The 24910-nt window shown below is 44.5% G+C and overlaps 1 protein-coding gene across 1 annotated transcript; it reads right to left on the bottom strand.

The window, feature by feature from the left end:
- Nucleotides 1–16230, bottom strand: LOC108570867 (heterogeneous nuclear ribonucleoprotein L). Its single transcript, XM_017932797.1, has 6 exons — nucleotides 16197–16230; nucleotides 6267–6359; nucleotides 4037–4335; nucleotides 3192–3415; nucleotides 2022–2281; nucleotides 1–1010 (listed from the first exon to the last, which is right to left on the bottom strand). The coding sequence occupies exons 1-6, from the start codon at nucleotides 16228–16230 to the stop codon at nucleotides 871–873; spliced, it is 1050 nt and encodes a 349-aa protein (XP_017788286.1). The 3' UTR covers nucleotides 1–870.
- Nucleotides 16231–24910: the final 8680 nt, after the last annotated feature.

Genomic DNA, 24910 nt, shown 5'->3' with positions numbered 1-24910 from the left:
TAACAGCGGTGAGTGAATAATTAAAAAGTGACGAAACAGGTGTAACGAACGAACAAAAATAATATGGATAATAGTAATAATAATAATAATAGCAATAAGAAGAAGAAGAAGAGTAGCGGTAGTAGTAGTGGTGTACGTGTAACCGATGATCAGGTTGGCAAAAAAGAGAAAAAAAGAAACAAAATATCGCTGCCTCTCGGTTATTTCGCCTTGACTTTTCCATTTCCGGCTAAACAGACGATCCTCGATGACCTTCGAGCAGCCCACCACCCATGCCACGTTACACCTTGTCGACAACGATGATCCGGTGGTCGACGTCGCCGCCGCGATCATCTTTCCATACGAGAATCTTCCAGCCAGATCGTTGTTCGTCCTCCTCAACTCTCGTGGCCAAGATTCTCCGCCCCGCTGACCCTCGAACGGAACCGGAAATTCTTCCAGCGACCAGCGTCTGATCCTTGCCAGGTGGTCACCATGCGACGAGGAAGAGGAGGAATAGGAGTAGCAGCAGGAGGAGGAGGAGGAGGAGGAGAAGTCGAAGAAATTGAAGAAGATGAAGAGGACGAGGTGGCGGTTTTTATCAGTTGCTACCACGTCCGGCGAGTAGGCCCGCTGCTCCTCTCATCAGTACGGCCAGAACGTAGGCAGCGGAGGTGGTGGCGGCGGTGGCACTGTAGGATACAGAGTCGGGGTGGCGATCAGGACGCAGGTGGGCGGCAAGGGGGGCGGCACAGGCGGCGGTAAGACCGGGGAGAGTGTAATCGCTGCGGCTGGGTGCAGGGCCGTGCCCGTCGGGGCACACAACGGGTGCAGGGCGAGAGAGGGACGCTGGCGCTGACGCTGACGCTGCTGGCCCTGGACCTCGCCGTTCTATTCCGAGTCCTGCTGCATTTTGACGTGGCCATTACCGGCGGAATTGCTCGACGTGCTGCCGCTGCTTGGCGGGAAACTCGTGGGTATGGTGCGCGACGAAGAGAAACACAGCTTCATGATGTATGGGAACTTGCCGTCTGGAAAAGTAGAATTGGATATGCTGGTTGAGTAGGCTGCTATGTTCTCGTCCCGAATTGGACGGATGATATTCTTTGATTGGGATGGATTAACCCTTTCGCTACGGACGGAGTTCGTGCACTCTGGACAGATGAGTGTGGCCGTCAAATTATTGGAGTTTTCATTTAAGTTATTCGGAATTAATATTGGAAGCAAATACATCCGTAAGTCAGTTTACGATTTAAGAATTGAACAACTGTTTTTCTATTATGTTTTCAAACTTTGAAATCAATTTCGAAGATCCAATGTTATTTCAATTTTTCTTTTAGTGCTAGTTGATATTGCAGAATAGCACTCGTGAGTATCTGCCCACGCATTTATTTCCGATGTTCTCTTTTACTCCAGGAATTTCCGGAGAACGTTTATTTTTTAACGAAGAATAATAATTCTCTTGTAATATTTGTTATACCTTTGACATGAAGCGATAGTAGAGGCAAATATTTATGAGTAGCAAGAGTTACATTTGTTGCTTTAATACTTCATCAAGCGAAATCTCTGTTCAAGTACACTACAATGCACAATTTGTATTCAATAATTCCTCCTATTACGAATAATTTATGTAAGAGCCGAGAAAAAACCGAGGGAGCCCCAAGCAGGAATCGAACCCACGACCCTCGGATTGGCAAGCCGGGACTCTACGCCCTCCACCAAGACACTCTAGGTAATTTCACCTTCTTATTGCTCTTATTAATGAATACAGAGACCTCGACCCACGTTAAATATCACTTAATATTATAAAATCAAGGGTTCACTTCAAAAGATCAACTTTCTTCCACCGAAATGCCAATACTCTTTGACCCTTCCTTGAATTACTTTTTTTCATAAATTTGCGATCTATCTAGCGCGTCCGTAGAAATTCATTTTTACCCAAGCACAGACGTACGCGTTTCCCCGATCACGAAAGGGTTAACACAACTGGAGATGGATGTACGTCACAGAGACAATCGCAATTATTAACAATCGTTACTCACTACTGTTTTCCAATGCTGTGTGATTGCATTCCATGATCGCAGCTACCGCGATTCCGACGCTGCTGAATTCGATGAGGCCGGACGACGATCGTTCCGATTTAAGGGGGAACAATTTCACTGTCGTCGGCGCCTCGATGCCACGCTCCACGAACACACGATGCACTGTCTCTTCGGTTAAATCCGGGGGAGTGTTGAAAAAGTGGACTATCTTCGAGGGTGGCTGTATTCTATTCTTATTGGCCATTGCTGGATTTAGGAACCTATAAATCAACAATCACGCGAAAATCCATCGGTTAAATCCTCCGATTGACTGCACTAGCACACGTGTCACGAGGGAAAATCCCTCGTGGATTTACAAAACAAAAGCAACACCCGTTTTGACAATTAGAATTAGAGGAGCGTATCGATCCGGCCGGAGAGATATACAGAGGCCGTATTTAAAAAAATTCCAAACTGCCGTCACGATAAATCGTTACCGGTGGAAATAACCGTACCGCGTGGTATTGTTATATCGCCGGAAACAGACGAATCGTGCGCCGATTCCCATTGGACTGGACGACCGTTTCCGGTATACATTTCAACTTCCCCAATTCCCGGCAAGCTTGTAATTAATTTTACGCGATCCAACTCTCCGACCGAGGTTTAAAAACCCCCACCGGTCGTAGTTAAGTTTTCATCGAATAAATATTCAATCTGCGAGAAACGGGGGGAGAAAGTGAACTGTTGGAGAGTTCTACTGCGGAAGTAGTAGCGTCGTTAATTGCTGTACCGTTTCACGCGAAACACGCTCTCCTCTCATCGATGCGAAACGTTCGTCCAGTCGTTAAACATCCCATAGAATCGTTCTCGTTAACGTTCATTCAACGTCCTAAGATACAACTTCGAGCTGATTAGAGTCACGACTGGGGTCTCCTTTTCAGCGCGGTTCAACTGGTAAATTCGAGGAACTGATTCTCCGGGGGTGTTCTGTTAAACGTGTCTCTTGGAACAAGTCCACCCGAGTACAAATCGGAATACACAAAGTGCGAATAAACGTCGCGTCGAATCAGGTCGAGACGTCGAGAAAGACGATCCAAAAATAGGATCGAGATGTGAGAAAGAAGAAGAAGAAGAAGAAGAAGAAGAAAAGAGGGCTAGAATATTCTAGTGGAAATGCTTGTTTAACTTTACCTGTTATTCTTGCTTCCCGTGAAATCCTTGAAGCTCGCTGTCTTGTCGGGCAGAATGTAGGGGTTGGTGACGTCCGAGAGGAAGGCTTGCTTCGAGAAGCCGAGCTGCAACCTGCCGTCCGTACCGATAGTCACGTTGTTCAGATTCTGTAAACACCGTTCCACGGCTATGCTGTCGCCCATCTGGATCATGGCACAGCCCTCTTTCGTCTTCAAGAACTTCACCTGTCACGAGATCACGAGCGCGCGTTTGTTGAGCTTTGTTTCGTAGTTCAGATTGGACGGTGGCGTGTCTTTGCTCGATTATAGAGATTAGGATCGGTGTTGGTCCAAGGGGGATACTTCGCTCAAAAATGGAATATCAATACTTTCCTAAGCTCCGGAGAGTTTTACTATATCGACACCTTGGCAAACTTTGTTTCGAACGAAACAAAGAATTTTTCCGACATATAATGCATAATCTATCCTCGAGAGCTAAGACTTCGCCTTTAACCCTAACCACTCGGAATGCCAATTGTGCCAGCATAAATATTCATTTCGACAGCTCGCGATTTAAAAAACCATAAACTAGCCCAACCATTCAGACTGACAACCGTAGGAACCGAGAACAAATCTCCCTATTTTTCCTCGTCGGTTCCCTATTTGTTTATAGAGCCCCCTTTTGTAGAAAACTACAAAACTATAAAAATTCCGTTTTCTCAGGAAGAGAGTAATCCCGAAACAATTTCACGACAAACTCCCTTTCCAATTCCGAACGGAGAGAGATGTCGAGGTATCCGCGAGCAAAGGGTCCCAGCGACGAGAAACGCGAACCAACCACGAGGTACAAAAGCCTATGCGACTCACCTTCGTTACGTTTCCGTAGAGGCAGAACAAGTTGAACAGCTTGTCGGTGTTGACTTTATCCGGCTGCAGGCCGTACACCATCATCACGGATCCCTGTGTGCTGGAAGGCGGTGTCTGTCCCAAGGTGGGCACGTAACCAGGCCGAGGTGGCGTGGGATGCAACGGCTCTCGACCGCCAAACTCACTCTTAATACCATAACGCTCAACGTACGGCTCTGCATACGTTGCTGGTCCATTGAAATTCTCCTCGTAACGATCGTGGCCAGCACCCGGGGGGAAAGTTACCTGTGGCGTGGATCCTGCGAACAAAAGCACACAAGAGGGGGCGGGTGAAACAGGAGAAGGATACACGGTGTCCTTTGTCCCCAACCCGGCCCGGATCATTTCATTCGCGGGGCGAGAGGGAGGGGGAGAGGGGTGGGTGGGTGGAGGCCTCGTGCATCGCGAAACGCGCACCACGGCTAACGCTAATTATGGAAATCGAGCGACTGTTGCGTCCCTATTAATCACACGGTAAGAGGAAATATTAATCGTTCCTGGTGAATGCTCGTTTAACGCGTCGGCGATCAAACGAACGGGAGGGGAAGTCGACCTTTTGCGCCGCGTTCGCGTCGTTTCGGCTGTTTTCTAAGCCGATTTCTAACGCCGTACAATTTCTGCCACGAATTTTCCATAAACTGTATCAGACGCAATGTGATACGGTGTAGAGAGATACGGGAGTGATTAAAGAGTACGATGTTAATAGGATGATAATGTATATTTTATTGAACTTACTTAAAATAACTTGTTTGTTTCTCTCTCACTCTTCGTCAGCTCGAGCACGCATCTCCTCCAACATGCGATCATCACTCATTTCAGACAAACTCTGCCAGACATTTCTAGACGACTAGCTCAATCACATCCATCAAAATTCTTCGGTGTGGCCACGTACCTTTTCCGTTCGCAAACTACAATTTCCAAGCATCTTCTTTCACACTTCTAGCACTCCGCGTTAAATACTCGTCCTTCGTGTACGTTTATCGTTCTCGTTCAAATCACTCGTTGATCACACTTGAAACTCTAGCACACTCTCTCTCTCTCTCTGCTTCGTTACAAATATTCACACGAAATTTCCCATTCGCGCACGGTATAGATATGTATATGCTTGTGTGTTGTTCAATCCCGTGAAATTTTAAATGGAATTTATGGATTGATATTATTCAAGGATATTCTTGTACAGGTCGTTCGATATTGGAAATTTCTTAAAATACGATTCGACGTGAAATTTGATTGAACGGAAAGACCGGCATGGTCGATTTCCGACAGCAGCCAGTTAACTATCCGAACACAAGAGTCCTTCGTTATCGAACCTTCTCTCTCTCTCTCTCTCTCTCTCTCCACGTATTGGCCGCCATTCTTCAAGCGAACGTCGCGATTCCTGAGATTGGGTTTCGTCCACGGTTATAGTTCCAATACCGCTCGATCGCGACATAACTCCGCTACAATTACATCATCGATTTCCTGTCAAAATTCCTACGATCTCGTTGCTTCTGGCCGCAACTCGCGGGTAATAACTTCCTGACGGGGGGGAGAGAAACCGTAACGTGAACGTGTTCCTCTGTCATCGCCGCCATAAATTGAGCAATTTACGCGAAAATCCCCCGAACAATCCTCCCTCCCCCCTGCTGTTGCATTATAAAACGGATCTAACGCAACCTGACCTTAAGGGAGAGGCGGAGATCGATGATTTCCCGATCTCTACCTTCCCACTCTTTAAACCTCCCGAAAGGCGCAATGAAAAAAAAAAAAGGTAAACTTCGTTAGAAACGTCGTTCGGAAAAAATAAAAAAGATCCATTGCGACACATTTCTCTGGGTTTGATAATTCTGATAACGAACTATTCACCAGCCCACAGCTTTCCTCTCGTTCGCCAGTAAAATGAGAAACTCGCCGTTTGAAAAACTTCCAAACGAACAGAGACTTCTTTCTGTGCAATTACGCGGATTCAGTTCCTTTTTCGCGCGTACACGAAGAGAAAATCGGGGTGGGAACGGTGGAAAGGAGTGAGTGTATCGAATGCAGCCCCGGTTTATCTCGATGGCCCATCCGTTTTCTCGATTGATTCGCTTAATTTCACTATCAAAGAGAGAGAGAGAGAGAGAGAGAAAGAGAGAGAGAGAGAGAAAGAGAAAGAGAGAAAACGAAGAGCGTGTGGGAGATGAGACGCTGAGGGTAAGAGAGAGACACTTACCGTATGGCTGGGGCGCGGCGCCGTATCTGGGTTCCGCCAAAAGGGGAGCCGGCCTTCCATTTCCTGTCGCGTCGTTTTTGTGTGCACTCGATCCTGTAACGATAACAGAAAAAATCTCTCGATTATCCTTCTGTTTTTTTCTTTCTTTTTGTTTTCTCTCGGTTCGAATGGAAAAACGGAAAAATTTCTTGGTCGTTCGAACAACGGACGAATGTCTATTCTCGTTTTTCTCGTTTTCTTTTTTCCTTTCACAAAAGTGTCAACCGACAAATTAGAGGATTCGTTTAGTACCGGATTATCGAGTTTCTCTCTGTCCGTGCATCGCCCGCGATCCTCCTTTTCTCGAAACACCGGCGAGAATTCCGCGAAATTCAATCCACGATCGATTCTTCCCTCCTACCGTGGTGTGCACAAGCATCGAACGAATCTTGAATAAGTTATCGAAGCTAACAGACAGGCCGTCTCCGTTTCTACTAGCGCGCCTACCGGGTTAATCAATTTCCCCCCCTTGGGCGATTCCCTTTTGGAGATGTCAGGTCGTCGGAAATTTCGCGAGACAAGGAACCGGATAGAAAGGGGAGGAGAGGAGGTGCAGCGACTATCCCGACACTGTCAGCCTCAGATTACACCCGATGCGCGACCGATTTCGAATTGGGGATAGTTCGGGGATCCTTCTGCCGTGGAGATCTGGCGGTGGACGCGCGGGATTTTCGGCAGTTCAAAGGTCGTTACGTAGATTTCCGCCGCCATCGAGGGTACACCGGTCCCTCAGGATTACGCGGGATCTGCCACAGTTGCAAAGGGTCAGAGGATAGAACTGTGTGTCTCGCCTCGGTTAGAATCTGCGCAACGGTACGAAAAATCGGAAGAAAGTTGCGCTTCCACGAGAGTTTACCAGGGATTGCAGTCCCACCCCTGGGGATAAGAGTCCAAGGGTCCTCTCGACTCCCGGGACACAGGGCGGGGGAGAACAGTGGTTAATTCTTGAGATCCTCCAAACCTCGAATTCGCTTGCAGTTAGAGCAAGTGGCTGCACCTCTGTGTGCGTGTGTGGATCACACACTGATCTCCCGTTTGGAGAATTGGAAGACTTCAGAGGTGGCCGCGTCGAAGAGTAGAAATTTCGTGAATATTTCAGAAAGGAAGCAGCGATCAATGGAAGGATTAATTATTCACTTAACGTCGCGGTCAATTTTCATTAGGTATATATGTACTTTATTCGTCGAGAGTCGTATCGTGTACAGAAGTTGCATTAACGTACGGTATAAATAGGGATTTACGTGGAAGTTTAATTTTCACACTACCGTTGCGATACGTATTGCATTTGCAGGAATGTTAGTTTGTACCGTGTAACGATATCGAGTACGTGATGGTATTATTGATCGTGACGATTAGATAGAAACGGTATAATAGAACGTGAAGAGACGTCAGTTGCATTACGTCCGATGTAACTATCTATCTTAGCAGAAACCCTCTCCTTAGTGGTAACGAATCGATCTAAGTCCACAATAAGAAACAAGTTATCAACTGAAATTTATCTGTGTTGAGTGGAGAACGATAACAAACATTTCGAAAATACTGCTTTTTTATGTGTTTTCAGTTCCACTTTTATCGACACCTTGATGAACAAGTATACCACTTCCTCTACTATAAATCAATCATTCTATAAATAACAGCATCACACGTGTCACTAACTAAGTCCATCCTAATATCCCCCAGAATACAACACAAAAATTCTTAAAAACAAACTCTTACTAAACTAAAAAATATTCGTTATCCACGTTGCCCGCTCATCCCCAGACAACTTTTTATCACATCGTCGAAAAGCACCGAAGCAACCCTGGAACACTCCCTCAATTTCCTGCATATTTCTATTATTAAAAAGAAGCAAAACGAGAGATCCCCGTGAAAATAACCAACCGGTCTATCCAATATTAAAAACTAATATACTCAAGGAGACTTCTCACCGGAGGAGAAAAGCGGGGGAGAAAAAAGAGAAACGTTCGAGCGCCACCCCCGGTGACGCTGCCATTTCCGGCTGCGCTTCATCTTGCCGGTAGAGCTGCAACCACGTAACCCTGTCAGATGTTTTCCTTCGAGCTGCTGTCGCCCCCCGAGATACAATCTCTCGGCCTCTCCGCCGAAACCAAGCGTATACAATTGGTCTATATTAAACCGCATTACGTACACGGGTTGGGCTCGAGAACGTGGGTGTGCGTCGGGACGTTCGCGTGCACCAGCACACACCGATACCAATAGCCAGCAGGCTCGTCGTAACCTATATTGATTTCGAATATTCGATATCGCGTGCCGACACTCGACGCATCGGTGCACCGGGCCACCGTCGAGGACGATGCATCTTCATCGGGACGAATCCAGACTGTGCATCGAGCCTCTGTCGCGGTGATTTGATTGCTCCCCGGATGGGAAAAGAAGCGTCGCCTTTCCGGCCTGTTAAACCCGGAAAGTTCCTTTCTTTCCTATCGGCGCTACAGTTTGAAGGCTAAGGGTTGGGACTGACTGCCGCATGATTGCTGCAACAGTTTTGTTTTTGGTTCAGATTTGAGATTTTGCGATTTTCGAGTTTACGATGAAAGTTTGTGGAAAGCGGAGAATGACGGGAGATATTAACCCTTTCGTTGCTACTGGTGTTTTGAAAATTTCGTCGTATTTTACTGGTGAAGCCTTTCGACGCGCTTCCGCCTTAATCGATTGAACCGAATTTTAAAAGGATACGGGCGAAATGAGAAATTTGACAGCCGTGGTTAAAAATTGACTCTCAGTCATTCGTGTTACGTATTAAAATCTGCCGTAGCGAAAGGGTTAATACGTCGATTAACGGTGGAAGAGAAAGATGAGTTAAGATAAGTTTTGTGAGTTTTAAATAAGTGTCTAACAGGCAGGTGTTGCATAATTTATAAGTATTTAAAAGTGTTAGACCTTCTAAAGAGAAAAGAGAAAAAGAAGAATCTACGATCGCTGAACTTGGCGAATACCTAATTTCCCTTCTCGTTTCGTCTAAATGGCCGGCGTAAAAATGAACACAGGCAAACCCCGCTCGAACCTTGTAATCCACTACATTATAATCACTGTATATTCACGGCATTTACATAAGAACATTATAACAGAGGAAACTCGAGGAACTATCCTCGTAACACGTGCCTCCCTCACCACCGGGAGAATTTAAATCACGCTTAACACAACCAAGACCATCGTCCATAAACTCGAAGAAGCAGAAACTAGAGTCGATAAGTGTTCATAAATTTTCCCCGGGGTCCCGGTGTTTCAGCCCGCGATAAATTATCAGAAACGGCGGTATCGAGCCTCCACCGTTCGGAAAAACGTGGCGGAGGCCGCGGTGAACCGATACGATTATCAACCACGAAAAAATAAACAATCACCTGACCGCCACAGAGTAACCGGATCTTGGTGACGTCAGCTCGAAGCTATTCCAAACACTATCAATCCACGCCGGAAGAGGCGAACGAGGTAGAAAATCGTCGAGAGGCTGCTGATCATACCGAAAATCAAACGCGCTGAATCAAATCGACGAATCTAACGCGCTCGCCACGGCGGTTGTAGTTTGATTTATGCTTCCCTTGACGAGAAGCACAAAGTTCCCTGATCGTGATCTCTGAATCCCTGTGTGCTCTTTTGCAACAGCAGACCTCCTCTCTGGTTGATACTACTACGCGCGGAAATATTCCGTCGCTAGGCTAGAGCTGTGATCTAAATAAAGATTCACTCTTCGAACGTTTCTTCCCTCCATCCTCTCTCTCACTCCATCTTTTCCTCACTTCGATCCGTGTATTCGAAAGTTATCTCTTCGAACGATCAGTTTCTGCCGATTTAAAGGACGCTATTACCGCAAGCTAGCCGGAAGCTGTACCGAGGCTACACGGACGAGGATTCAAACTCGTACACGACGGAGCGGTAGTATCGATCTCTATTTCCCCGCAAGGAAGTTTAGGGTAGCGGCGCGTCACGGACACCGGGGATAACTTCCGAGGATCCGTGAAAGTTGCCGCTTGTGCGCGTTTATGCGCCCAAAGTTAAGGGTAAATCGAGGAGCGCACGGCGGCTGTTCCCCGTAAAAACCGACGAGACGGCCCCATTTTGGATAATTTACGAGCTACGGGATTCGAGTTGTGAAACGATGCAGGCAGGGACTTAACTTCGTTGACATATTGCCTGGGTGCTGTTGGTTGGAAGATTGAAAGTAAGGTGAAGTACCTGGGTGAAGTGAAGTTCGAACGAGTGATTTGCAAGTTTGATGGATGGTGTTTATGAAACGTTACAACGTTGTGAAAGTTGGTGAAATTGTTCCGTGTTAGGTGTCTCGCGTGATAGAGGGCGACGAGATGAACATTTTTCGTGTAATTAATATATGTCCTATCTTGGACCGTTGCACGGTGAGAAAGCTTGAAACATGGAAACTTTTGACTCCAGGCGTCAAGCAACCCGCCGTGCATCGACCACTTTTACGAGATAAGTAACTTGTAAGGTTTCGTACGCTACTTTGTCACTATTATCGTTATTTAGAATGTTTTCGTAACAACTACCGCCTGAAAAACTTTCATTTCACTGTACTTTTCAAACATTCCTCCACCTTACGAGCGAATTTCAACATTTAGGTCGAATATAACGGCGTGGAAATTTCTCGAATATTCTCCGAGCATCGATAAAAGGGGGGACGTAATTTTCTGATATTACTTTTTTCATTAGAACAGATTATTCTGAACCGGCGTGTCGCCCGGTGTGAGTAGAAATTTTCGAAAAACGCCCGCTGCCGAAAGCTAGGTCCAAGAGAGGCAGGCACGTTTTAATAACGGGAGCTACAGAAACATCGAAGCAAATTTAGGCGAGCCCCGGGAAACGGTACAACCGGGTCATATAGAGGCTCTTACAAGTCCATGAAACTCGATATTGGCACTTGTAGGTCTCGCAGAGGACCTTAGAGATTGCGATTTTGGATATCGTGTCCGGCGGACAAACGTTCCGCTATTGCCTCGATCGGCGAGCTCCTCTAGCGTTCCGCCTTCAATTGAGAACACGAGCTGTCCGTGTTGTCGTTGCACTAGATTTCCTCGCGCACTTTTCGACCTTTTTACCTTTCTCCAAATCTCTGCTTCACCAGCGAAAAAAGTCAATTAAACATCCATTTTCGGAAGTGAATGGATCGTTCTAGCAAGATGATCGTATTTAAAGCAAAGGGTTCGTCGAGAACATGGCGTCGATCCGCATAAACGTCCGAGCGCCACGTGATTCCGCCATGAGACTAACGATCCATTACCCACCGTAACGTAGCTTGTAACTTTATAAATTGCCCTACGCAGACCCTTCGGAGACCATTAAAATCGGATATTGGAACCGATGGCTCTTCTCAGGTGGGTTAACGAAATTCTGACATACGCCCGCGACGACTATATTACGTTCGGGGGCTTAATGGGAAAACGTTGGACCAGAAACGACGAAAAATCGATTGCTTTTTTTAACCGGTTAAAAAGGTCTGCATACACCTTTATTAGCTAACTCAATTTACGTGCCGCATACCCTTTAACGACGATGGCTTTTAGACGAGCTTTTAGAAGACAGTTTTCTCAGTACCAATAATGAGCGAAAAGAAGAAAATTCTCGGATAATGCCAGGAAGAGGAAATAAAAATTTAACGATCCTATCAAAATTTATTCCACCATTTCCAACTACCTTCCATACTTAACCCTTTAACGTTCGCAAGAGCATACCTAATCTCCTTCAGTTTCCACGTATCCTTTCTATTACACCAAAAAACCTACACAATTTCGTTAGAAAAGAGACAAAATTGACAATTCCCGCCTCGTCAAATCCAAAAAAAAACAAACAACGTTCACGTTAACGGGTTAATAAAAAAAAGAAAAAAACCGACAATTCAGCTGTACAGGCTGTTGCGAAAAAAATCTCGCCTAATCGCGCGAGATCGGTTTACCCGGAAAAAGTTACACGCGAACTGGGCCGCGCGTTTTTTCAACGGAACACGCTCGAGGGCGGTTCTCCTTTATCGCGGCGCCGGCCCGCGGCTAGAGATCCGTCGCGTTTCGAAAATTTTCAATCAACTCTCAAACACAGCGAAAAAAGAAGCGGGGGGGAGCGCTGAAGCGTCGACATTGAAGGGAAACGGTCACGCGCGTAATGGAAACGTTTCCACGGCTGTTCCAGCGAAACGGCAATTACGAACGATCGCGTTGCTTGCGATGAGGGGTTGCGTCGCGCCTCCGCACAAACCCCCGTCGTTTCTCATCCCTTTGTTTCTTTTCGAGGCAGAGAGCCACGAGTGCCTCTCCTCTCCGGCCAACGTTTCGCCAGGAAACCACGACGACGACGAACAGAGCTCTCTCTCTCCTTCTCTGTATCGACCTACAGCGTCGCCACGCAGACTGGCGTCGCGCAACCCCATAAAGCAACCCCCCGCTAGAGAAACACGACGACCACACAGACTGGCTGCTGCTGCTGTTGGCGCTCTGCTGTGGCAACGTGAACGCCCGCCATAAGTGGATTGGATGATCGTGTGCGATCGAGCATATGTGGCGGCTACTAATTGCCTCGATGGCGGTTTTGGTTAATTACTCTTGGCTGGGTGAATAGTTTATAGGGGCAATATCGAGGGGAAAAAGTGCGCTAAGTCTTTGTTTTGCTAATGGAAACCTGGAGGATCTTTATTCGAGTGTGGGTGCATTATGAACGGAAACGTTTTCGAGACTGCATATGGGTTTTTTCGATACATTTTGCCGAGGAAAATTTTCTGCATTTCAGTTGGAATTTATTATTCTAGTACGGAGTTTTAAGGTATAACATGACCAGCTGTTATTACGAGAAATATTAATAAACGTAGGTATATTAATGTGGAATATAACTATTAATATTGTTGAGGGATAATATGGAAGAGGTACTTTTTCACTGTTAAGAATTTTACATCGGAGTATCGATTTGCAAATTTTTCATTTGCTCCACTGTACTGCAATTTATTGGATAAGGTTTTCTGAACAATCATATATTAACCCCTTAACTTGCACGCTCGAGTTAATTCGAGCGCGCTAAACAGGCCAAACTGTGCACACTCGAGATAATTCGAGCGGCGTTGTATTTGATGCTGCTATAATTTTTCACACTCGAATATATTCGAGAATTGAAAATAACAATGTGAAAGCTAAGAAAAAGAATCGTGTTATTGATATTTATCATTTACATAGGATTGTAAGCTATAATACTTATTTTTTTTTTGCCAAAACAATGTTCTAAAGTTTGTTTTTTTTACATTAAAAAAATTGATTTTTTTTGGCCGGTTTTTTTCAAAAAAACTGTGCGTTAAGGGGTTAACGTGCTGAAAGATTCTTATGTTGTAATTAATTTTATAATTCTGCTTTATTTTGTGAATATTTCTTCGTCGTATGTTCATCTTCGTAACAACAATAATTAGCTACATATATTATTAACAGCATCCAATAAATGCTGCAGATACTGAGTTTACTGTAAAACGAGCGAAAAACGAAAGATTTTTTTAACAGTTGATCCTTTAAACATCGCACTGCCACCAAACTCTCTCTCTCTCTGCTCGATGGCAACACATGCAAGGTTTCAATATTCAATTGACGCGATGTGTTCGAACGATGCCAATAATTTTCACGTTTTGATTAATCAACGAACCAAAATACCGAAACAAACTTCATAGAATTAACGAAAATTATTCGAACATGTTCACCACCAGCCTACCCTTCTCGTCCTATCAATTTATTTTACGCAGCGCAAATATTATTACGCGTTGTTTGTCGTTTCGCTGGTTGATCGCGAAAACTGAATTACTCCCGCGGTCCGTTAAATTGTTAATATTCCGTTTCGTTCGCGTGCCGATTTATTTCGTTGCGTGCACGCACCGGTCCCCTGTACGAGTCTCCGTAAATCGTTCACAGTTTTGGGAAGATTTGTCACAGATTCAGAACGATGTGTCCATCTTTTTCTCCTTAATTATTCGTAGGTCAGAGGTTTAAGCAACGAAGTAGTTCGATAGAGGTTTAATGAACTATGAGATGGTCTTGTATGATATGAAAATATATGGTTTATTTCTATGTTAGTTTTGAGAAATTTCACGAATTTTTCAGTAAAGAAGCTTAGAGTTGCTAATTCTCTACAGCGATGAAACTTCTAAATTCATCTTGTCACAGAGCTCTTACACGATTTTCCACAGATCGTGGAATCCATATTTACATTTTACAGATAATCTCTGTCACCGTGATTTTGGTAATCGGGGAATTTCAGAAGTTTTTCGTGGAACCACTTTGGGAAATTCTGCTCTATGGCAAAGGAAAGTTCAGGGTGCAAAGGGTTAAGTTTGAGAAGTTTAAGAAAATTCCCCGAGTCCACCGTCTTTCATGGGAATTATACATTTATATTTTATAGACAATTCCCGTCACCCTAATCACAATAATCGGGAAACCCCAGAATTTCTTCGCGCAACCCACTTTGGGAAACTCAGCTCTATGGTAAAAAAAAGTTTCGGATACAAAGGGTTAAGTTTGAGAGAATTTCTCGCGTTCGCCGTCTTCCATAGGAATTGACGCAACAAATGTTTCCCAAAGATCGTGGAATCCATATTTATATTTCACGGAAAATCCCCGCCACACCAATCTCAATAATCGGTTAACCCCAGAATTCTTTCGCGCAGCCCACTTCGACGTAAATTCGGTCCTGTAGCGAAAGAAAAAAAGTTTCCAGTGCAAAGGGTTAAGTTAGAGACAATTTCGTTCCCCGTCTCTTTCTCGAGCGGATAAACGGCGTGTTCCGCCGTGATAAAAGTTACGATTACGCAAGTTCGCGCGTGAATTATCGTTCCCCGACGGTGTTCCGAGTTATGCCGGGTAAAATTAGGGTCGCTGCTTAACAGTGCCGCGTCTTGGAATTTAATGCATTCGTAATTGCTCCTCTGCTGGCCGGGTGAGTTATCAATGTCGCTGAATCTACCAACTCCACGGGGATAACTTCAAGATGCAGAGTAGGGAAATTTTCTACACTCTCACACGACGCAACGAAAGCTTGACAATCATGGGGAACCATCGTAAACACGGTTTTTCGTGCGCGCAATTTTCTCTTGCCGAAACAGAGAGAGAAAGAGCAACAGGTTCGTAGCATCGAGTGAAACGAAATTTCCGTTCCCTGAGCGACACTTTGGGGAGAATGTTTAATTTCCACTGCGTTCAGAGAGATAGGAAAGCTTGTTGGCTAATACGATAAAGTGTCTACGACGATTATTCCACAATTTCACAAATATACGCTCGATCGTCGATGCAACAAATGTTGCTTCACGGGGAAACGAAGAAAGCACCGTTTCCTTCGTTTTACGACAGAGGCGTAAAAACGCGTAATATTCCACTTCCGATTATTGCGGACGGATGATACGAGGGAGAAACGTGAAGCTCGTAAGCGTAATGAAACCGAAATCAAATCGAAAAAAGGCTCGTAAACTTGTCATAAAATGTCAGAAGTGTTGCAGTTAAAGAAAGGCGAAAGGTCAAGCGATAAAAGCTGCTGTTTTAAAACGCAGCTGTGCTCTTCGCCGGAGCGGATGCTGCATGTCGCGTACGATGATTAAACGTTATACTACAAACGCGGATTCACCTTGCGTGATAAAGTAGAAGAAGAAAAAAAGAGAAGGACATCTCTAGCTTCCACCGAAAATAGGTCAAATTAGCGATTGAAATTTACGTTCTAAAAATGTCTCGATCCCAGCCCCGGCGCAAACGTTTATCGTTTCATCCACGCCGACAGCCGGCGTAATTAGAAACACAATATACCGACGTCGTTTCGAATAATCGTATGCACAATGCTACCAATCGCGACGCAAGCACACCATCCTCTCTACGGTTAATTAATAACGTCACGTGTGTACGTACACGTACTAACTCATTGATCCTCTGTGAGCCTGGCTAGTCTCCATGTTTCCGTTTACCGAACAGCCCCAAGACTTCCGGTCCCAATCTTCGCTCTATGACAAATTGCTGGAAGCTAGCTAACGTTACTCGATCGCGTTCGTACCATATATTTCACCTCTGATCGTTCTTTCAACCCTTTCAGCGCTTACCAAAGTGACCAAATTTTCTCCTAATTTTTATCACGACTTAAATTCTTCACAACTAAACAACATTCAAATACGCGTTAATTTTTTCTTACCTATTTTTTGGCAATTGCAACGAACTAAAAATACATGCATTCGTTCCACGTTGTCGATAGATATACGGCTTATAAAATACACACTCAAAGGGTTAATTCTCTTCTTATCGATGAAAAAAACTGAGCAGAGAGAGAGCGAGAGAGAAAAAGTTGTCGAAATGAATCGACGAGATCCACTCGGAGGCAGTTTCATCGAATCGAGCAGAAACAATTTGAACGATGCTCGTTCGATTGTCGTGGAGAGGTGCGCCGCGGAAAAAAGCTACATTTCCCGGGAGCTCTCTAAAAAAACCTGCTCCGGACGTTGTCGGGTGGGGTTTTACGAATCGAAACTTTCTTAATCCCGAGTTTTTAATCTCCGCGCCGTGCCAGCCATCGTTCTTCCGAGCAAACTGCCGCCCCATCGATCACCGGGTGTTTCCGATAATACAACAGACGGTTTAAAAAACTAGCGATCGATGGTTATCGAACGTTGCCAACCATGAACAACTCTCATTCTGTCCCTGTTCGGTTCGTTATTATCGAAACACGAAAAAAAAGTTCCTCGTACAGCAACGAACAGAGTCCTTCGAACGTAACACTCTTTACGTCAATCGTGCGTTCTATCATCGTCGTCATCTCGAGAGAGCACGGTTTACAAAATTTCTTCCCATCCAGCGAGCATGTTGTTGAATCCTGCGCAGCTTTTCGCACACGGTTGATCATCTCGCATCGGCAGAAACCGGTGAAGTCGAGTACCTCGATGGTACTTCTCGCGTGGTCAACTCTCTCCCCGAATCGATTCGAAACAGAGAGAAGAAAAGTAGAAAAAAAAAAAAAAGGAAAGAAGAGAGAAAGCTGGACTCAAATTTTCCTACTGTTCGCGGTTAAAGCTCCGAAAAAAAAAAAAAAAAAAAAGGAAAGAAGAGAGAAAGCTGGACTCAAATTTTCCTACTGTTCGCGGTTAAAGCTCCGGAGACGCTTCAGTTTCTGTTAAGCCTTGTGGTAACTCGCGGTCAGCCTTCCTCCTCCTCTCTCGATCGACGTGAAAAGCGCTAAATTCGAACTGTTTCTGCGGTACACACCGTGTTCCCCGGCCGGTCAGGCTCTCAGGTTCGAATAAAACCGACTCACCTTTCATCGAGAACCTCTCGCTGATTTTCTTCACGTACTTTTTTACATAAGTATATATACATATACAGAAATGAATAAAAAAAAGAAATATATGACAAACAAAATCGGGATGAAAAGTGAAACTGAATTTACTCAATTTAATCATTCTCCCGATTTCGCACGGATGGGGTAAGAGAGACAGATCGAAAGAGAGAGAGAGAGAGAGAAAGAGAAGAGAGAGAGACAGAGATAGAGAGAGGTAGAGAAAGTGAGATAGAAAGAGAAAGAAAGATAGAAACTCTCCTGGCAAACACATTTTTTTTTTTAATATCATTCTTTTTTTTTTTTTTTATCTTAATGAACAGACACTTGTTTTATTGAGCTGACTTACCGTGATTAACCCCGCCTGTTTCGATCTCCGTCCGACTCGAACTCGAGATCTACGGACGATTTGGCGTCCGCGTTCTCACAGAGACCACCGATGACTATCACTCTCACTCTTCGCAGACAGTAGTAGGGGGAGAGGGTGTAAGAGCCGTAGACCTGCCTAAGCCCCACATTCTCACCGGGCCCTGACTCGGTTCCACGTGAATCCATCATCACCGTCAAGTGAACAACGAGTAGGCTGCATCTGCACACAGACAAACATTCCAACATAACAACCCCCATGTTCTCATGTTTCCACAAATTCCTTTAACGGATTTTCTCCTGTGCGCTCGATTGTCGCACGCTCGTTAACAGTTACTTTTTTTTTTTTTTTTTTTACTTCGGATATCTTATATATATACTTTTTTTGTTTGTTTGTTTGGTTTGGTTTGTATATATATATACATAATATATGTTTTTTTTTTTTGGTTTTTTTTTTTTGGTCCTGCGGCAACACATCGTTTTTTGCGGGCCTCTCCGGTCGTCCCGTGTACACGGTTATTTAACTTTCGTACGTGCATATACATTATTATGTACATACCATTACATATACACAGATCTATATATATACTTTTTTTTCGGGATTACTGTTAATACTTTTTGTTGTTGTTGATGTTGTTGTTTTGTTACTGTTGTTTTCTGTTCTGTCTCGGAATCCGTCTACGTAACGGGGTACGTATCTATATAGGTAGACGTCTATATACATGTGTGTCTTTTTTTCCTTTCTTTCTGCGGGTTAGTTTGATATTTATATTAATATATATCTCTGTTGGAATTACTTTTGTGATGTGCATACGGTAAACAAGCGACAAAAAAGAAGGAGACAGATTAACTAAGATTGTGTGCGTAGATTATACGTACATACACGTACAGGTAATATGTGTACGGACAATAAAGAGGTATATATATATATATATACATAGATGTGACAAGAAAGAGAGAAAAATATATATTTTTTTTTCGAACGGATAGACGACAAAGGGGTGGTCGTTTTGTATTCTGATTTCTCTCGGTTGTGACCGGAGGTTGGGTGGGTTCTCTCTGAGAGCCTCGATATATGTATATATCTCGACGTGGACATTCTATTTTACTTTTATATTTTTATTACTTTGTTTTGTTCGATTTATATACTTTTTTTTTGGTATTTTTTTTCTACTTCTGGATACGGTAATAACAGTGGTCGATCGAATGTTTGTCTGTGAGTGCACTGGTAGCCTTTGCGAAACGTTGTGGTGGTGAGCATCTAATATATATATATATATATATATATATTTATATTTATATAGATATATATACTGAAGGGTTGACTCTGAGTCGTATATTTTGATCGTAAAATTGCTTGGTCGAGAGCGTTGTTTACCCTCTCGACGTTGCTTTTGTATCTATCTATTTATTATTATTGTTGGTAATTACTTTATCGAGCACAGTTGCAGTTGTTTTTTTTTTTTCGGTGGTGGTGGTATGTGGAAAATATTTGATTTATTAATTTTTTTTTTTTTTGCGTTCCCGATGAATGGTGAAGGGTCCGGCAGATCTACGGCGTAATGTGTGGTATATAAAATGCAGGTATATATATCTGTAAGATATTGTGGTGCATGTTTCTTGTCTTGCTTGTTGTTGTTGTTAATGTAGCTGTTGTTACTGTTGTTATTATGTTATATATTGTTACTATGTTATATACAGATATATTGTTCATGTTGTTGTTCTTGTTACTGTTGTTCATGATGTTTCCTGTCCAAATACGTTTCATTTCCTAGACGTCTCTTTCGTTCTCTTTCTCCCTCTGTGTTCCGTCTCTCTGTAACACCGCAAACGGCTCTCGCTTTTCCAACGTCACTCCTCTACAGTGTCGCGTGTAACGAAATGCGTCAAGTCTTTTCCCCTCGGTCGACGATTATCGATTGTCGATTAACGACAAACTTCGACGACGGAATATTACAGTCTCTCTCTCTCTCTCTCTCTTTTTCGACGAAGTAGACAGGAAGAGCGCGCGGACGGTGTGAAGGGGTAGTTTGGCGGATGGTATCGAAGTGACGAGAAAGGTTATCGCGATCGTAGAATCGGCGCGGGGGCGGGCGACGGTGAGGAAAACGCTGTTTGGCAACGTATATCAAAGAAGTCGAGCAGAAGAAGAGATACAGAGAGAGATAGATAAGGGAGAGAAAGAGAGAGAGAGAGAGGTATCGCGAGGAGGTCTTAAAAACGGTTCTTACGGCCGATAACGAAATTCATTTCCCGTGTTCGAGAAGAACGAGAGGAGAGAAAGCATCGATGCCCTCTGGCAACCTGGATTTCTCAAGGCTCGTCCGTCTTGATTAACCACGACAGTAGACGGAACCGCACTCCGCGGAAGAAAGGACTTCGCCTGCGAACGAAGGGCCGCGATCTCAACGTCAAACTCTTCGAGAATTACTCCTCTTCGAATCGACACGAAGAGCTATCCAAAAGCTCGAAAACGGAGAGAGGGGATGGTAAGCGGAAATGCGCAGTTACACAAAATCTAACAGATTGTACGGTGAAACCTATTTCTCTTTACCATTCGAGGTAGATTCTTACTTGTCCAACTTCTATCAAAAACGTACGAAGCAAGAGGGAAAAGAATTTTCCCGTTTTCTCTCCCTTGAAAATCTAATCCAGTCCCAATTTTCCAACGAAACGTCTCGAGAGCGTGTTCTCGTGGACGATCTAAAGGTGGATTACACAGTCGAAAGGCGAGAACAGAAACGGCGAAACATCGCAGGCCCTCCGCGACAAGTGGAACGAGTGTAGTCAAGATCAGACAACGAGTCGTCCTAATGCCAAGGCTCTACTACTTGCTCTCGCTCGCACTCGCGCCACCACAGTTCATTTATTTTTTCTCTTCTCTTTCTCTCTGTTGCAGATGTGCGCAGCTGGCGTGCTCGAAGGGGGATGAAAGAACGCGTGTAAAGCTTTCGCTGTCACAGCCACGTGTCAACGTCGGGACGAGGCTTGTCTAAACGTTTGTACGGTTTCAGTTTGCCCGTTCAAACGCATCGATCCGCGCGAGACACGGCTACGGGCCGGGCCGAATATCCCCCATCGAGAGAAAGCAGCACGGCTGAGAGCATAATTCTGAATTCGATTTCGCGCGTCTAATTTTAGATATTAACGCCCTGAACTTCCTAAATTGCCCCGGTGTCCGAGTTTCGGGGAAAGGAAGCGCCCGCAGTTCCGCGTTTCGAAGCTTCGTTTCCCTCAACCCTTTGCCGCTACGTTATATCTGAAACTATCTCTCCAAGCTATATTTGGGCTGGATTCGCTCTTATTTTCATTAAACTAATGCCGCTTTGCTAGGATGGAAATTCTTCGAATTTGGCTGCCGAGAGGTTACGAATTTTTCGGAAATTTAGAAAATTCAAGAAAATTTACCATTTTGGAACTAACAAAAATGAATTAACTCGACGTACGTTTTCACGGGAAAGGGGATTTCCAACTTTACCAATAAATCGTACATTTTCACAGAGAAAAGTGATCTCCAACATTACCACAAACATGTCTCGAACCGTCTTTAAATTATGACTTCCCGAGCGTTCCTTCGGAAAGCCTGTCCAGGCGTAAGCAAAGGGTTAAGTGTCAAAGTATCTTTCCACCCTCTCCGCGACGTTCACTTTCATCTGGCAAAATGGTGGAAAATCTGGCAGAAATTGAACAATCTACTCTACTACGAGCCGATCGACGAGCTCGAACGCGGACTTCCGGTCGTGGAAAAGAAGCTCGGCTGCTGCTACCTGCCATCAGTTACGCTCGCCTCGTTCCAGAGGGGAATTCCAACCGAGTTCAAACGCAATTCCGGCTGATTCCGCGCAATTAAGGCCGACGACACCGGGAAAAGCTGCTCGTGGGATTTTCAATTACGCCCCCTACCTCCACGGCCCCCTCCACGAATCCGCGCGTTCCAGCTTCGTCCGTACGGTTGATCTCTATAACGCAATACACCGCGATACCCAGAGAGCCGCGCTTTCCTTACCAATGCACCCGATAATTGAAGCTCCGCCGTTCGACTGGCTTAATTGCCATTCTGTGCGGCCAGCCAGTTATTCGGGGCTCGCGAGATTCGCGGGCAGAGAACCGGAAGAACGTTCCACGTATATACAGCGCAGTATGTCCGATCTATCGCCGATGCATTTCTCGTCGCGATGAAAGTGAAAATCGCTCGATTCTGTACAGATGACATTTTTTTCCTCTATTTTTTCATCTCATCGATGCTTTCATTTTCAATCGACGTTATCTCCGGACTCGCGACAGCGTATCTCTCGCAGAGAATTGAACGATTTCGATCCAACTGTCTCTTAGACGATTCAATTACACCAACGTACAACACTATATATGTAGCTAGTTGTTCATTTATTTTTTCAGACCGATGAAACGTGTACAGAAGTTGCTTCTGTTTGGAAGAAGATACGTGACGGTGGATTTGAGAGAGAGAGAGAGAGCCTCTTCTTCTTTCGGCTTCTCTCGTGTACCAAGTTTCGTGTGGGTGGAAGAGATATTTCAAGAGTTACAGGTAGTTTGTATCTTTGCTCTGACATAGAAAGTAAACGTGAATTCTACCCCGTCGCTTTGCTCGGTAGTGTGACGAATTTAACGGTTCACCCCGGTGTGTCATCCTCTTGCAATGCACACAGAAACAATCAAGAGAAATGTACACAAGTATATATACAAGAAGAGAAAATAAGGGGAGGAGGGGGGCACAATCGATACCACCATCACGTTCTTTCCACACAAAACACACTCTGCCGTCCATCGTCCACAAGCCTAAAAAGCAACCGGTTACATATGCGCGTCTAATCCGGACATACTGCACAAACAAGAAACGCTGCAATTACGCTAATCGCTCTAATCTATCCGCAAGCTAACGTCTGCCATTTAAAGCTCTCGAGTCGTCGTTGTTGAAAAACTACGATCGTCTCTCGATCGTCTTTCCTCGAAAAAAGAATAACAAAAAAAAAACAGAGAGAGAGAGAGAGAGAAAGAAAACCGTGGTAATTTCAGCAACAAAGCTCGGCGTACCGATCGTTCTAAGAACTGCGTGAAGCGGAAGTCCAGAGGAACGCGTCTACTTCGTTCTCAGCCAGTTATTATTGCGGGGGGAGAAAAAGCTGAAGCGGAACACCACGTGCGCAAGTAGCCACGAATAAAACGAGCGTTGTATGGTGAAAGCGATGATAAAATGGAGAGCGGTGGTAAAAGGGTGACCAGAGAGAAACGGAAAAGATGCTTTTCCTCGATACGCTCGGCCACAAGACACTGACGAACGACGATTACTCGATAACGTTGGAGAAGCACAGCAGAGAGAGAGAGAGAGGGGAAAAAAGAAAAACGATGGACCGTTTTAAAAAGCGTGGTTTATACGGCTCTGCCTACGACCGTGAATTTTATTTCTCAGCTCTGACGGAGGGATAAAATCGTCCTGTTCGTGGAAGAGAGAGACTGAAAAAAAAAAGAGCTTGACTGTCCGGGATTACACCAGGCTCTAATCCTCGAAACGGATCCTCGCGAAGAAATAAAAAAAGAGGACGGAAAAAAAAAGAGAAGAGGCGACTGCCGGTCTCTATCGCAGGGAATCGTTAGTGTACACCGATGAAAACGCGAATGAAATGTGAAGGAGGTAAGTGAAGAGTGGAAAACAGAAACGGACATACAGAGACAGAGAGGGAGAGACGAGAAACCTGTTCGATATCTAGTTTCATTGGAAAAGTAGGATAAACTGCTTTCCTCGACTCAACACACGTCGCTCCTCCTCGAACGGTCCTGTCGGACGATGAACACGTACGTACGCACGCGGAGGCCCATTGTGCAAGCTCTGGACAAGCATATTAAACGCGCTGAATAAATTACGCGAATGAGCAATCGTGATTTCGATGGCCCTCGTCGTTTCTACTGCATATGTGCTTCGTTCGATGGAAACGAATTTTCCGCTTTCGTTGTTTCCTAACATTTCCAGTGGATATTGCCGGTTGCACGGAAGCGAACCAAAAGGCACCACGTATATTCAACGATCTCGACACGTTCGATAGCGATGCATGAAATACGATATTTTTTTCGAGAATCTAGCTGCTTCGAGTGAAATCGTCTCTCTTTAGAAGGTATATGCAGGAAGTAGAGGTTTTATCATCGTCCACGGAGAAACGCGTACTCGATTATTTATGAATTAGAAATCAGTCTTTTCACGGGAGTACGAGGAAGTACTTTGTTCTTTGATCCGACTCTTTATCACTCCTTTTGTAACAGAAGTGTTGGGCGATACGAATGATCAGGAGAAAAAGAATTGAAACGAAATTTTTAATTTAGCCAAGTGATAATACTTGACGTACTAAGGAGCAATTTTCTTCACTTTTCTTCGACTCTATTATCCCGAAAATCTCACAAAAACTACAATCACACTCTTCTTTAATTTCCCTTTTCTTACAACACGAGCGTTTCGAAGTGCATGAACGATCAATCACGAGGAGAAAAAAAGACCCATCTGAACGAAATTATCAACGTGACGAGGTACCAACACGAGGGGGAAAGTTCACGCATCCAGGAACGTCGATGGAAAAGCAGAGACGCGAGAGAGATCATCTCCGGCCACCTTTCGTCCGTTGGCCGCATAGTTTCTCGATGATACAAGTATAAAACGCTAACACACACGTCGTTACACCTTCTACATACGCAAAACGCGTATCTCGATGCAACGAGAAACGGTTAAATGCGATGAAACGTTTTCTATAACAATATCATTTCTCTTCTCTCGGTCATGTGATTGTCCGATGGACCGATAAACATTACTGTTCTTTCGTTTCTACATATTACACGATTACATATAATATGGCTGTTTCGTTGTTTCTGAGGGCTTGTTCGGTGGTTGGTTGTGTCGATGTGGTTTTACAGATCGATTACTGTCGGTCCCGCACGATGTCTGTTTT

Source organism: Habropoda laboriosa, unplaced genomic scaffold, assembly GCF_001263275.1.
Source record: "Habropoda laboriosa isolate 0110345459 unplaced genomic scaffold, ASM126327v1 scaffold90, whole genome shotgun sequence".
In the NCBI taxonomy this organism is placed as follows: domain Eukaryota; kingdom Metazoa; phylum Arthropoda; class Insecta; order Hymenoptera; family Apidae; genus Habropoda; species Habropoda laboriosa.
Note: the sequence above shows the minus strand (reverse complement) of the source record. Positions and strands in the feature narration are given on the sequence as shown.